Source organism: Tympanuchus pallidicinctus, unplaced genomic scaffold, assembly GCF_026119805.1.
Source record: "Tympanuchus pallidicinctus isolate F22 unplaced genomic scaffold, pur_lepc_1.0 scaffold13, whole genome shotgun sequence".
In the NCBI taxonomy this organism is placed as follows: Eukaryota; Metazoa; Chordata; class Aves; order Galliformes; family Phasianidae; genus Tympanuchus; species Tympanuchus pallidicinctus.
In genome coordinates this window covers 13,851,312-13,865,724 of record NW_026294648.1, presented here as the reverse complement: position 1 = coordinate 13,865,724, position 14,413 = coordinate 13,851,312, and the positions used below count along the sequence as shown (strand labels likewise).

Below are 14,413 nucleotides of genomic sequence, written 5' to 3'. Positions count from 1 at the left end.
TTTCCACCCGTCAGTATTGAAAACTACTTTGGTTTTGAAACTTCATCTGGGCTCTGTGTCACATCGTCACTGGGAATAACGGTGCTGCAGTGTGCTTCTGCTGACAGCCCTACAGGCTGGGGCCAGGAGTGGATGCAGCGCAGTGGGTGCACCTGGGAGCATGGAATGTTGTGAGATCAGTTCCCTTGAGGCTGCATGGGCAGAACAAGAGCCAGAAGCCCACCCTGTTTCTGGATTGCCTAGCGATGCCCAGCCCCACTCAGTCTGGAGCACTGAAGGTTCGCCGGTGTGCTTGAGAGATGTGGGTGCAGGCAGAGGGAGGGGAGAGCATTCCAAGAGCAGAGCACAGCCAGCTCAGCCTCAGCCCACCACATCACCTTTAGTTGTCCCAGCCACCTGTCAGTGGGAGAGGGGGAGCTCAACAGGGAGGATGTTTATTTTCCCAAATTTAAGTCAGGAAAGAAAGGAGGAAACATTAAAATATGTATTTCCAGCATCAGAGCAGTGCTGGGACATGTGTGTGCAGCACAGAGCTCTTGCATGAGACCATCCCCATGATGCAGCAAACACACCATGGAGCCAGCTGCTTTCCTTGGAATACACACACAGGTGATGAAAATACCATTATTTTCCATTCCTGCAGTTCAACTGACTCCCCAATTCACAGCTCAAGGCAAACCAGAAGGTTTGTTTTCACTATCACCCACACGGATGTGGGGCTGATGGAGCAGGAGCCCACCTGCGTTGCTAGAAATTGAGCTTGGTCATGGCTTGCAGGCAGCGTAATTTCCCTAGACTTCTGAGGAGGTTTTGGATTTGGCTGTTGATCTTACAATAGTTTTAGATGTATATTTGTGGGTGCTGATGGATGCTGAACAATTTAGAATTGCTTTTGTAGAACCACCCCCGGGGCCTTCCTGGTTCCTGTTGGTCACCTCTGGGATTTTCTGGTGCATCCACAAACCTTGTGCAGCGTCCTGTCATGGGCTGTCCCTGTATTCAGACAAAGGATCCAGCAGCATGGAAAAGCTGCTTGCTGGTCAGAAAAAAAAAAAGCAAACAGTTAAACACCAGGGAGGGGATAATGCTGCGCTCCAGCATGGAAGAGCGAGAGGTCAAAGTCATGATGAGAAGTGGCCAGGAACCAACGCTTTTGGTTTAAAAAAAAATAAATTCCCTTACTTGCTCAACAGTGGGGAACGCCCCATCGTGCTGGGAAGCCTTCCAGCTCCCCTCCACTCCTTAGAGCTGCGTACTTTTACAAAGTACAAAGAGCTTCTCATAATGTTTTGCCTTGTGGGTACGTATATGATTAATTCCATGCAAGCGTTACTGGTGCAGTAACAATACTGGAGGTCCTAAAACTGCAAAAGGAAACACATTTGGCTCATACTTCATACACAATCACTTACACTTAAGCTATTGATAGTTGATTGGGATCTGTAGACTGCTGGGCTGGTGCCACTGGGTTTCTGAGTGCATTCAACGGCTGGAACAGACAGCAAGGCTGTAGGTTTTGGCAAGCTATAGGTCTCATTAGTCAGGCTGACTGTATCTGACACGAGAGATTCCCATCCACCAAGATGAAGCTCACTTCCCTAGGCTTTGGCTGACGTCCCAACAATATTTACATGAAGGACAACAGAGGATCAGTGTTAGATTAAGGCTGTGAGTTTCCAGTAGGCAGACAGTTAAATATTCTATTGAAATCCTCTTTTGATTATTTAGATAATAATGAAGTTTATGCGTGTCCTTGAGAAATCTGGGGAAAGGCAGTTGTTTTATGCTAAGCATGCAAAGATGTGTTTAATCTTGATAATGGGAGTAAATTATGTATCAGGGTTTATAACTCAGCTCCTTCATTTCTCGCTTGCTCCGTGGAAAGTGCAGAAGCCTCTGAAGGAAGCGAGACGCGTGCGGACGGAGGGAGCAGGCAGGAGGGCTGTGGGATGGGGCACGGGTGTCCCCAAGGCCAGGGAAGCCGTGCTGATGTGCGCTGGCCGCTCCGCGGCAGGTACAGGTGGCTGGGCATGGCTTCCTGTCACCCCCAGCTGCAGTGTCTGTTTGGCTGGATTTTCGTCGGGATCGTCAAGTAGCAATTTTCTGAACGCCACCTAATTTTGAATGGGATGCTGTAGTAATTTGATTCATTGTTGCCGTTTGAATTTGGATGCGTGGCTGGTATTGCATTACCGCAACACAGTCTATTTGAATTTGGCTGCTTCAGATTTGACAATAGCACAGAAAAGTAACCTTTGGATTAATTTGCTCTAGCAACTAAAGTCCCATTAAATGGAAGGCAGCTGGTGTCAAAGGCATAAATGGAGACAAAGTTTTGCTCCCAATTGTAGGAAATGTGTTTAAACAGACTAGAAATGTTTCCATCTCTGCAGGGTATAATATACTCAAATGGTTGCATTAACATGAAAAAAATATAAGAAAGAGAGTATTTAGGACAATCCCTCTGTATCCAGTGTTAATGAAATTGAATTCCAGTAATGAAGTCAAAGGGTTGTATTCTTCAGTCAGTGCACGCAGTACAGTAACTTCCATTAGCATTAATGGGAGTTGTGCATATGAATTACAGAGCCATAATGGCTAGAGATGGAAAAGGTCTGTCGGATGCTGGAGTGCTTCCCTCTCTGAGGATCCTGCTCGCTCCAGTCTCATGTGCAGCCTGTTGGCTCGACGAGGACGTTAATGAGCCCTGCAGTGAGTGCCCCAGCTGATGTGCAGGTAGCAGAGTTCCAGAGGTAAAATCCTGCTGCTCCGGGGCCACAACAAGCTCTGTGGATCATTCAAGTCCCCAGAAAAGGATTAATTGGAGTTTAAATGGTGTGTTTTGCCTGTTCTCTGAATGGGAATTAATTTTCCTGGGTAGAGGGGCATGTCCAGCGCTGACTTGCATCCTGGCTCACACCTTGAGAGCTTGGCTCTGTTTTACTGCATGGTGTGCCCAGAACCCAGCTCCTTATGTAGCACTTCCTCATGGCATTGCACACATCCAGAAGGCTCCAGCCAGGCCAGGAGTTCATCTGGGAAGAAAATGTTCGCTTCTTGGAGGTGCGTCCACCCGCAGTAGGAGGGAGGGATCCCCATTGCGTCCCATTTGGCCATTACAGAGATGCTGCTCACGAGTCCCATTCCAGTGCGGGTCCTCATCAGTTGCATAATGAATTAAACTAATTCCTATCCCTTGTTTCATTAAGATAATTCCGCTTGGCATTAGCTTTGTCCAAGCACTGCTGACCTCCAGTGCTCGGATAGACAATCCAGGATTAAAAATGCAACATTTTTTAGCTCACATAAATCCCAAATAATGGCAAAAGATAGAAAAAGAAGGGCTCCTTGTTGCAGTAAAAAGCATTTGTCACTGTCTGTATTTATTAGTATCCTCTGAGCATTGTACAGGAGAAGCTGCAACAGGATTATATTTGTGCATAGACTGGAGGCTTTTGATTAAGCAGGGTGAAGAAGGCTTCATAAAAGCCCACAGGTCAAAAATGTAATACACTATTCCCCACCTCTTGTTTCGAGATATTATGCTATTACAGGAGATAAGGGGAGAGGTGCATAGTCTTAATTTACAAGCAAATGATGAACCCTGGCTGGAGATCTCTTGCATTTTGCTTGAGCTTATTAGTGGCAGGGCCAACTATCCTCACATGGCCATGCAGGGCAGGGCAGCTGCAAAATTAGGGTTTTCCTGCAGCATGCAGCTTCCCAAGAGAGGCAGCGAGCTGTGCACAGGGCTTGCACAGTGCCTGGCAGAGAAAAGAAGGTGCTGGAGTTGAAAAGAAACCCCAAAGTAACTGGGTGATGGGTGTTAAATAATGCAGTTGCACATTGTCCGTGAAAGATGGCTAACCATGAGTAAACATCAGCAGCAATGTTTGATCCCTTCATGTTTACTATTTATTCATATTTATTATTCATAAATTCCGTCACAAATGTTAGGCCTGCACCCCAGTGAGACATTTGCATTTTATTTTAAGTTGTTGTTTTTTTTTTTTTTTCTCCCCTAGTTTTGTGCACTGAGATTTAATGATTTGCTTTTCCACAGAGTTCCCATGCTCACTCTCCTTGGCTCTTCTCGTCTTGTTTCAGGAAGAGATTTCTAACATGGAAAAGTGATATTTGAATAGATTCCCCCAAGGCAATCAATTTACTTTTAATTTGTCTGGAACTAAGCTTTTCTTTGTTGCAATGAGAAAAGATTGAAACTGCTGTAAAATTTATTAGCTTCCAGGAAGATTTTGAAATGAATTTTTTAATGATCGTGCTGTTTGCTGTACCCAGGAGCAGTGTCACCGTGATTACAGTACAACCATACGGCTGCTGGAGACGCACCACAACACAAAGATAAAGCTGTGCATCCATGGCAGGGTGCTGTTGGTCACGGCCAGGGCAGCCCAGGGACACCGCTCCCATCTCCTCACACCCAATTTTGGGTTTTGGGCCCAGCACAGCGCATGCAGGTGCTGCTTCTGCCATCCATTCTTTCTTACTTTTCATTTTCAAGCGTCTCCTCCACTCCTTTTCCTTGCTCTCCATGTAATAGTACAAATGAGCTCCACTTACTCACCCCTGCAAACCTGCTCTGACATGGATTGGATTGAACTGAGCGTCTGTTTGAAAATGGAATCTCCAGGGACTATTGTCATCGCCCAAATTGCACCTTAGATTGTATAACAGCACATGTCATCTGGCCATTTATCAGGAATATTACATTCCCAGGCACTTGCACCTCGGTGCGATTTAACTTTGTCTCTTTGGCCAGCACTGAGATTCCTCTGCAGATAATTCAATTGCTCTGAGAGTTGAATGGGCTCCTTTCAAACCGGTTTCATGTTGCGCTGCCGCAGAACTGAGTTCAGGTACTGGAGACTTTGAATAGGAGACTGAAAGCACTTGCAGGTGCAGGATGTCCATTAACCCTTCCTTTGAACTGCAGAGGGCCCCGTGCTGGGAGGAGTTGGAGGCTGTGCCGCTCCATGCACAGCACTGTCCCTCTGTCCCCGTGTCCTCAGGGCTGTACAGAGATGAGCCATGGGGGTCGGCACTGCCTCTGCTCCTTCTGCAGCCCCTGCCCAGCTCTGACCCACCTGCAGCACTGGGCTGCCCGCAGCACATCGCTCCATCTCTGCTGCTCCCCCGAGGTACGGGCTGAGGAGGTTTGAAATCCGGAGCTCAACGTGGGTTTTGCTGTACTTGTCAAGGAGCGTATTAATTCCAGAGGTGGCTGTTGGTTTTATTTTATTTCATATTTGCTGTGCGAGAGCTTATGTTTAGCAGTGACACATTTTCTCCTGCCAAGGATAACTGCGCATCTTCTGGAAAGGCGTCTGCTGGGCTGTTTTGCACCTGGGGAATCAGTTTAAAAGCACCATGCCCTGAGCTGCTGTGACTTGAGCTTGTGGGTTTGTGCTGGATGAAGGCCGGAGGTACTGAGACGTGGGCACTGCCCTGCCCTGCCTCTGGGGGACCTGCAGCTCCCATAAACACACCGATGGCAATTGGGCATGGTGTTCAACATCTCCCCCAATAGCCCGTGCACAGTGCAGGTATCCGACTGTCCTCCCAGCGTGTCTGTGGTGTGCTCAGCTGCTTAGAAAGCCCAGTTCTGCTCAGGACACCCTCAAGCAAACAGTGTCCGAGACCTGAGCTGCCCCTTTTTTGCTCCTGCTGGGTCCTGCAGGCAATATTGCTCAGCCCTGTGCCACCCCTGTGTCTGGCGGATGTGGGAAGCTGCCAGGTCTGGCTGCCTGCCATTCATCATGTGGTATGTGATGTGGGGGTTAGTACCTGGGCTTTGCTCCTTGCATTAAGAACATTTTTTAGTGCCGACAATAACAGTCCTATTGACTAGGGCAGGTCTAGAGCTGTAAAAGAATTTCCTGTCATCCTATTTCCGATTGTTAAAGAAGAAAAAGACAGAATAGTGCAATAAAGAATCCGTGAATGTGAATGGCTGTCCTGGGTGCCGTTATGGCTGGGTGAGTCAGACCTGGCTGCAAAGGGCAGCGAGGAGCCGTGCCTGGAGGCTTTGTGCCTGCCGTGCCTGGGGCAGCAGCTCTTGTTCTCCGGTGCTTGGCTGGAGATGGATGCTGCAGTTCAGCTGCCTCTCAACTGTGATAGCAAAGGAGCTGTGCGGTGCTTATATGTATCAACAGGGCATGCTTATGGCATTAAAATGGTATTTTACATGATCTATGTGGTTAACAAGGAAATAGGGTGATTGGGTGAAGATCCTCATTCTGCCAAAGAGAAGGAGCTGCTGCTCAGTGCCCTGCGCTAGTGCCTGGGGTCTGCTGCCGGCTGAGGGCTCACACTTGTGCTGTCCCTGGGAGCAGGACAACTTCTGGCTCCTGGATTTGGTTTCAACAGAAGAGAGCTGAGACATGGTGGGGACAGGAGCAGGGAGACTGAATGTGGAGCTACTTGTTGTTTTCAAGTCTGTGGATGGATGGTGACTTGTGTCCCTCCACCTGCCAGCCTGCCATCTTTCATAGTTGTTTGCATTCCCACTCTGAAATTAAAGGTTGAAATGGTGCAACCCAACGCAATGCTTTTCATCCCTTCTCCTGCCTGCACTCGAGCTGTCACTTGCAGACAGGCATCTGGTGTCCAAGCAGATAGGCACCAGCAGGCTTTAGTAAAACCGCTCCTAAAGCTCAGGTCCTTTTGTTGCATTTGAGGAAAATCTACTTGAACTACAGTAATCATAGAATTGTTAAGGTTGGAATAAACCACTAAGACTGTCCAGTCCAACCATCAACCCGTCACCACTGTGCCACTCCAGGGAAACAAGGTGAAGCCCTTGCTTTGTTTTTAACTGTACCGTATAGCAGCTTGCAGTAAGTAGATCAGGGCAAACCAAACTCACTTGAGGTGAGCTTTGCCTTTGATGTGGTGATGTAGGGGGCTCACCCCCATGTGGTCCTGTGCTGGAGCAGACAACCCCAGTGCACCCAGTCCGATGCTTTATAGTAGCAGAGGGGCTGACACGGTGTGTGCTGCAACATTGCACCCAAGGTCACACAGCACAGTAAATCACATCTCCCTGGGATGAGAACCCAAGATATTTCTGTACCCCCTCCAGCCACTACCAAGTCTTCAGCCAGACTACACAACTTTGTGTGCCTCTAGCACCCTTTTGAAGTTAAGCTGTGGATAAATAGGCAGACAGCAACATTTTCTGGGCAATTTTTCTCCTTTTTTATTTTGCTCAAGTACTTGAAAGCAACAGAATCAAACCGTAAGAGCATCGGCTTTCAGATCTTAGTGCAGGTTGTTCTGCATGTAAGGCTCAGAGCACCTTTCTCTAAAGCTGCTGTAAAGGAGGCTGCCGAAACCCAGACCTCCTACACAGCCACCTCGCGCCGCGCCTCGCACCACCGGGTAGCTGCTCTGATGGTGAGAAAGAGCTAATGTTTTACTCACAGCTTTCCAATTAATTGGCTTCTTCTCCTTTAAAAAAAAAAAATCCCTTTTTTTGAAGTCTGCCTTTTACTCGTTTATTCTCTGTAAGTGTTAAGCTGCTCATATTTTGGTGCATTGTGTTATGTGCTGAGAATTTTTATCAGCCGCCCTAGTGCTAGAATGTGGTGGAAATACCAATGTGTCTGAGGAGCTGAGGTTATGCACACAGATGTACAAAGCATCAAAATGAACTGTTTCAGACAGACAGGAAGCAGACCAAGGCTGAGTCTGCACCTTCGGAGGGCTTGATCTATCACACCGACACCGACTGGGTGCATTCTCGTGTTGTTAATAGCATTAATTCTTCAACACTGCTTTGCTGCTTTACGGGTATATAGATTATAGCAGGAAGGAGCTGCATCTTTGCCTGTGAAATGAGGGCTATCTGCAATTACAAGTTCTTATCGAATGAAAGGAAGCTGGAGTCGTAAGCCGAGATTGAAAAGCAGCCAGGAGTCCACGATGTTTGGTGGCAGCCACGGTCTGGTGCTCAGCAAAGGCTCGGGAAGTCGAGACTCCTGGATTTGATTTCCAGTGTTGCACTTGGTTGAGCCCGTCTGCTTCTCTAGGTCTCGATTTATCCACCTGCAGTGGGGACAGCACCTCCCAGGGCGGCGGGGATGGGACAGTGCTTTGGGGACAGCAGTGGGGCACCTCCTGCTGCCGAGAGCCACATGTGGCTGCGCTCAGAGTGGGACAGGAGAGGTCCTTGGAAAGTGTGAAATACTGTTCCATATTTCAGCCTGTAAAGTAGGGTTGGGACAGCCCTAAGTTGAAAGAACAGATCTTTATTACTCTCCTATGAATAAAGACCCAGTGCCGGAATGACATATTTAATCTTCAGTGGAGTGGGCAGCCTTGGAGATTTATAAAGGCTGTGTTGTGTGGGAGGCCAGCGGAGTTGAGCAAAAAGTTGACACATACAAACACAGGAGAAAGAAAGCACTCTGTTCCCTCTGCTCGCTTCCCCCTCCAGGCCAACCTTAAGTGTCTCGACAGACAGTGCTCAGAGCATGGTGGCCCTTAGCACAGGCTGCTGAAAGCAGGACCTGCTGACGGCATGCAGCCCGACATGTGGCACAACCCCGTCCTCATTTGTCTGCTGCTGTAACTCGTTTCCCCCACGTCTCAGGTCTGGCAGCAGCAGCAGATCATAGGACGGCTCAGGTTGGAGGGGACCTTAGAGATCATCTTGTTCCAACCCCCCTGCCATGAGCAGACTCGCCAGCCACTAAAGATGACACACAACCTGTTGGAAACTGAACTCTGGTCTTTAGAGCAGTGGAGAAATGGCTGTAAAAATCCCCCTTCCCCGCGCTGCTGTAAAGCTGACGGCCGTTTGCTGCAGCGTTGGGGCAGGGGGGTTTGGGCAGCGCTCGCCCTTTTCACACGGCCTTGTGTTTTCTCCATGCAGATCAGAGCGAAGGATTTCATTGCAGGGAAGAATGCCGCATCCTGGGCCACTCGGACCGGTGCTGGATGCCCCGCAGCGCCGTCCCCAGCCGCGCCAAGTCCCCCGAGCACGGCAGGAACGTCATCGCCCTCTCCATAGAAGCGACGGCGGTGGACGCGGAGCCTTACGCAGACTGTAGTGCCAAAAGGACCTTCGCCACTTTCGGCAAGGAGGGCGGCGAGCCGCCGGCCGAAGAACGGCCCGCCAACCCCAAAGGCAAAAGAACGGTGGAGCCGGCCGCCGGCAGCCCCAAGGTGAGCGGCACCGTGCGCGAGGCGGGCAATGGCTGCGAGGCCGCCAGCCCCGTCACCTCGCCCCTGCACCTGAAGGGCCCCGCAGCCTACGGCGGCCTGCCCTGCCCCGCCGGCCGGCCCCCGGCGAACACTGGCCCTGCGCGGCCCGCGGAGGCCGAGCCCAGGGGGGCGGACAGCGAGGGCAGCCTGCAGGAGGGCAACCCGCTGCTGCAGGACCGCAGGGAGAAGGACTCGCCGGCGGGCAGGAGACTGAGGGACATCGTCCTCTGAGCAGCGCCCGGCCGCCCAAGGGGCCCAGCGGGTCGTTTTTATCGCTTACCAATGGTTCACAGATCGCTGTATTTAAAAGCTTTCCCTAAATGTATTGTTTATAAATGAAGCTGTTGTTAATGTGACAATCCCACTTGTTTCAGCAGGCGGCAGGGGTGTTCTGTGGGCAAATAGCACATTTTCCTTTTGCCAAGAGGCAGCGGCAGAGCCAAGCGTCGCGTCTCTTGGATTTATATATTTTTGTACCTCAACGCCAACGTAAATCTCTGTAATGCTCAAGAATCGAATTCCAAATTCCCTCTACAGACCCTTTTTTGCAGGCAAAGCAATGGCCATTTCTTGCGCACGACTTTCAAATTACATCGGAGTGAGTTTTAATATTCACCCCACGCAAGGTTGTTTCTGTCTGAAGATGTTGCTATTTTGCTGTGGACACCCCTGCGTTTATGAATCCTTTTGCTGTCACATGCTTATCTGTACTACTATTGTATTTGATATCGCAAATTACTGTCCGTCTAGTGATGGCAAAAGGCTTTCAAGTTTAAAACAAACAATCACCACCATCTCACCGAACCCTTGGGGAGTTCCAGACCGAGTGGGACAAGTGCTATTTCCAGTCCCCACCATCTGCAGCCTCCACCTGCTCTCAGGGCAGGACGTTATAAGAAGGCATCTTGGGGAAAATTCTGCCTGAATTGCAACCGCCATGTGCACTGTGCCGAAGTTTTTCCCTTTATCCACTTCCTTAGCGTAACTTCAAGGCAATGCATGGAAAGGTGTTTTTTTTTTTTTCCAGAAGTTTCTTTCTTGTTTTCAGCTCCTGGATTTAGACATGCCCTGTCTCGAGTCATTTCAAAGTCAAAGTGATGGAATTATTTAGGAGATCTAAATTACCTTCTCAATTAGACACACACTTCCCAGTCAGCGTTTCCCAGCCATGATTATGCTAAGTGTGTGTGTGTATGTATGTCATCATGGCATGGATTTTAGACTGTTCCGATTTCTTTTTATCCCTGCATCATGAATAAGCATGGAGTGAGCAACAGCGATGTTAATTTAGGGGCAGACAGGTGATATGTAACAACACTACTAATTCAATTAATGTGCCTTCTTAATGGAGAAAAAATTAAAGCGATTCATTATTTTTTCTCATAATTAGGGGCTTTTTTTTGTGTGGGTACAAATTTACTCATATAAAATTGATTTAAAGATTGAGCTACTTTAATAGCCATTTTGTAGGGGGGAGAGACGGGAAGAGTTTCACAGCTCTCTGCTCTCTTTCAGTGATAATTCCTCAGTGAGGTATGAGTACGGTAGGAGGATTTCAGTTAGTGTAGCATTTTTATTAACCCTTCACTTGTCAGATTTTCCTACCCTAAATAATGTTTCATAGAATTTAAAATTGATTTTGGGAGGGAAAATATATAGCTCTTGCCAATGTTTGCTGTACCAGCAAGTTGAAATTAGCAGTTTCTAGAGAAATAGTCTTTCTAGGCATACATTTCATGATAAAATATTTGTTACTTTGATTTATTTAAATTAAAAACGTCAACAGGAAAACAAGCTCCAGTCATTATTGTCCTCAACATAAAATAAGCTCGAGTAATTTGTTTCTTCAGGGTGAACTGACACTGCCTGAAGTTGTAGCCATTCTGAGACAGGTCGGCAGTCAGTGTATTCCCCATGCCACTTGCTAGGGCCAGGTGTTGGGAAGGAACCAACCAACAAAGGTCCTCTAACAAAATTTGTGATGCTTCCCTCTGGTGTTATTACTACCTCATTCAGATCAAATCCTGTGCATTAATGTAATGTCATGTACCCCTCCTAAACGTGAACCAGGGATTTTTCTCTCTCTTCTGGAGTTTGAGCCTGTGGTTAAGGGATATGTTATTTCTGTTCCTGCGTTGTTTCCTGCCTGCGTACTGTACTGCTGTCATTTGTTTTTGGTTTTGTTTTTGTTTCTTTCCAAATGTGTGTATCTTTATAAAACAAGCAACAGAAGAAACGGGCTGGCTTGGGGCTGTTAAAGCAACTGGGTTTTCTGTAAATGTTAAGCTGGGTTTATTCTGACATTACCTGTTTTTGTCAGCTCTGCTGGGCTTTCTTTGAGGAAAATCCATGTATTATTTTGCTGAGCGAAAGCGCCTCCTCGATACACATCTGTCCCCTCTGCATGGGAAACCATCCCATGCCTTTGAACATCGTCCCCCCATCACAGACAGACCTCGCAACCTCCATCTGGGAGCAGGATGGGACCGGTGCCCTCTGCCCCATCACAGCCACAGGGATGAGAGCATGGCCCCCTTTGCCCCAGGCATCCATAACCCCCACCACCCGCCTCCAGCACCTGAAAAGTGCTGGCTGTTAATTTGTGCTGAGCCTTGCCCTCTGCCTGCGGAGCTGCCACCACCAGCCTGGTGATTTTGGATGAAAAATAGATGCTAACTGAAAAGGAAGAAAAGGAAAAAAAACCAACCCAGAAACATTTCTCTAATTTACCCAGAGGAAACATTCCTTGCCACTCTGAATAAAAGCACAGCCGAGAAGGGATGCGAAATAATTCTGTATTAAAAGGGGGCATTCAAGAGGTCAGTAAGCCCTTATGCCTCCAAGAAAATCGTTTAAACAACAGTTTTGCCTGGGCTGACCCATGCCACAGCTGAGGATGCTGAGCGAGGGGCCCTTCCCTGCCATGTCCTTGCTGTGTGGGATGAGGGCCTCCACTCCACCTCCCCTCCCTTCATTGGATTTGGGCACTTCTGTCACCATCCCTCCCTGTCATTTGAGATGAGTTCAGGGCTCCTGGGCAAATCACAGCATATCTTAGTTTTGTAATAGCTGCATCAAAACTGGTCATGCAAAAACATAAAGGCTGCAGGGTGGGTGATTTTTTTTGGGGGGGGAGAGGGGCTCCAGACCCAATGAATGCTTCTTTAGTAATTTAAACCTGTCCTCAGATTTGGTTTAGGAAAGCAAGCTTGGATCTGTTGGTTTCCTTCAGGCAGCCTTGCTCTGCTCCCCTGGAGAAACAGGGCAGCAGCTGCTGTGCCTGATTCTGTACCGAGCATGACGAGGACCTGGTCTGGAGCAGCCCGTGCGATGTCCCTGTGTGCCATCCTCTGCCAGCTTGAATGTCCCTTCACCACAAGGGTGCACGGCCGTGTGGATGGGCAGCGGGGACGGGGGCCTTTGGTGGCTGAGAAAGCCATCACTAAGTGCTTGGTGCACTGTTGTGAAGCTGGAGGTGACCTGTGGATCACACCTCACGCAAAAGTGAATTCCCTTCTGCTTTTTTTTAGTTTTGTTTTTGTATGTTGGTTTTGTTTTTTTTGTTTTTTCTTTTTTTCCAAATAGGAAACAAGTTCCTTTTGTAAAGAACACACTGTTTGATGAACATGTTGAAATTATTCATGGGAAAAAAAAAAAAAATTATGAACGGAAACACATTTGTCTGTCGTTGGGGAGCATGGATGATCCTGTTGCTACTGCTGCTTTTGCAGCTATAGGTGATCCTTTACCCCATCCGGGAGCTGTGGTTACCCTGGGGAGAAGCCCAGCCGCCTCCACTGCAAGCACTGCTGGGATGGATCCTCAATCGCCATCAGCTGATGTTCAGCTGATCTACGCTGGGATATAATCTTTAAACACAAAGAGCTGACCTAATGCAGACTGCTTTTCAGCAAGCATCGCCTCCTTGCACTATTCCAAGGTGACAGGTATGAGCTGCAGGCGGCGCGTCCCGCAGCAGGAGGAGCAGCACGGCACCGCGCGGCGGTGGGACTCAGTGCGGTGCGTCTCGTCGTGGTGTCTCCGTTGCTGATGATACGAAGAATAATTTGTTGTATATGCTGATATGTATGTTATGTACATTTTCACAGTGATTGAATCATTGTAAAGAACAAAATGGAAAAGAAAAAAAAAAATTCACCATTCTGTCTATTTTATGAAGATGATAAAGCAGCTTTATTAAATTATTACGATTCTGTTTCAAAATGGTGTACCTGCCACATGGGTTTTTTTCATCCGATGAGAACTTTGTTTTCCACCTAAATGTGACTTTCTTTTCTCTGCTTTGAGCATCTAATGCATTTTAGTATTAAAGCAATTATTGAATAAAATGGAAAGTAAGTGTTTGGTTACAAACATGCCTAAGTGGGTTTGCTTTGATGGGCTGAAGGTGCTGGGTTTGCAGAAGCCAGAAGGAGCTCAGACACCCATAAGGTCTCAGTGGTGCCACCACAGCCCCATCCCCACGCACCTCTCCCAGTTCTGTTTGCCGTTGGTGTCCACGGGCTGTCCTGGCCCCCAAGAGGTGTTGTCCCCTGAGGCAGGCAGGCTCTGAGCCCCACGCAGCTCCAGTTATGGCAGAGCACTCAGGGGCATGAATTGATAGGAAAACCACCGACAGCCCACACTTTTTTTTTCCATTGAGACACCAAAGAGAGGAAGAGCTTATTTCCCTGGATTTTCAGGAGGGCACTTTGGAGGCCCTGGGGAGATGGTGAGGAGCATCCGCTTGCTCTGAATTAATGGCCTATTAATAGAGCTCTTCCAGGAGCATCGCAGCGCTCTGCGGGTAACTGGGGTGAGTGTCCTCTTCTGCTCACTTAAAGGCTCTGCCAAGGAGACACAGAGGTTGCAGTGGGATGGGAGGAAGAGCCCTGTTTGTCAGTGGGGCTGCTCCGTGCACAGGTGGGAACCTGGAACGTGTTCAACCACACCATAACAAATAGGTTAAGGGCGGATGCGTCTGCCCAGTTTTGTTTTGGAAGACATAGGGAGCTTACAGCTCGCACAGCTGCAGCCACCAAAGCCTGCCTGCAGCACCTGGCGCTGGCTGCACCTCGTCAACGAGCCGCCTGGCAGGTGGGTGAGAGGAGGTGGTAAGCTGACAAAAGCAGGCTGTGCAGGGGGTGTCTGTGGCTTCAAACCCTGCTCTCTCCAGGCTGTTCCA

General features: G+C 48.5%; 1 protein-coding gene across 2 annotated transcripts in view; it reads left to right on the top strand.

The window, feature by feature from the left end:
- PCDH19 (protocadherin 19) overlaps positions 1 to 13,602 on the top strand; it is a 51,996-nt gene extending 38,394 nt beyond the window's left edge. For both annotated transcript variants that reach the window (XM_052672773.1, XM_052672772.1), the window contains exon 5: positions 8,897 to 13,602. In XM_052672773.1, the coding sequence (XP_052528733.1) occupies positions 8,897 to 9,459 (563 nt within the window). In that variant the 3' untranslated portion in view covers positions 9,460 to 13,602. The remainder of the gene's footprint in view (positions 1 to 8,896) is intronic.
- The last annotated feature ends 811 nt before the right edge of the window (positions 13,603 to 14,413 follow it).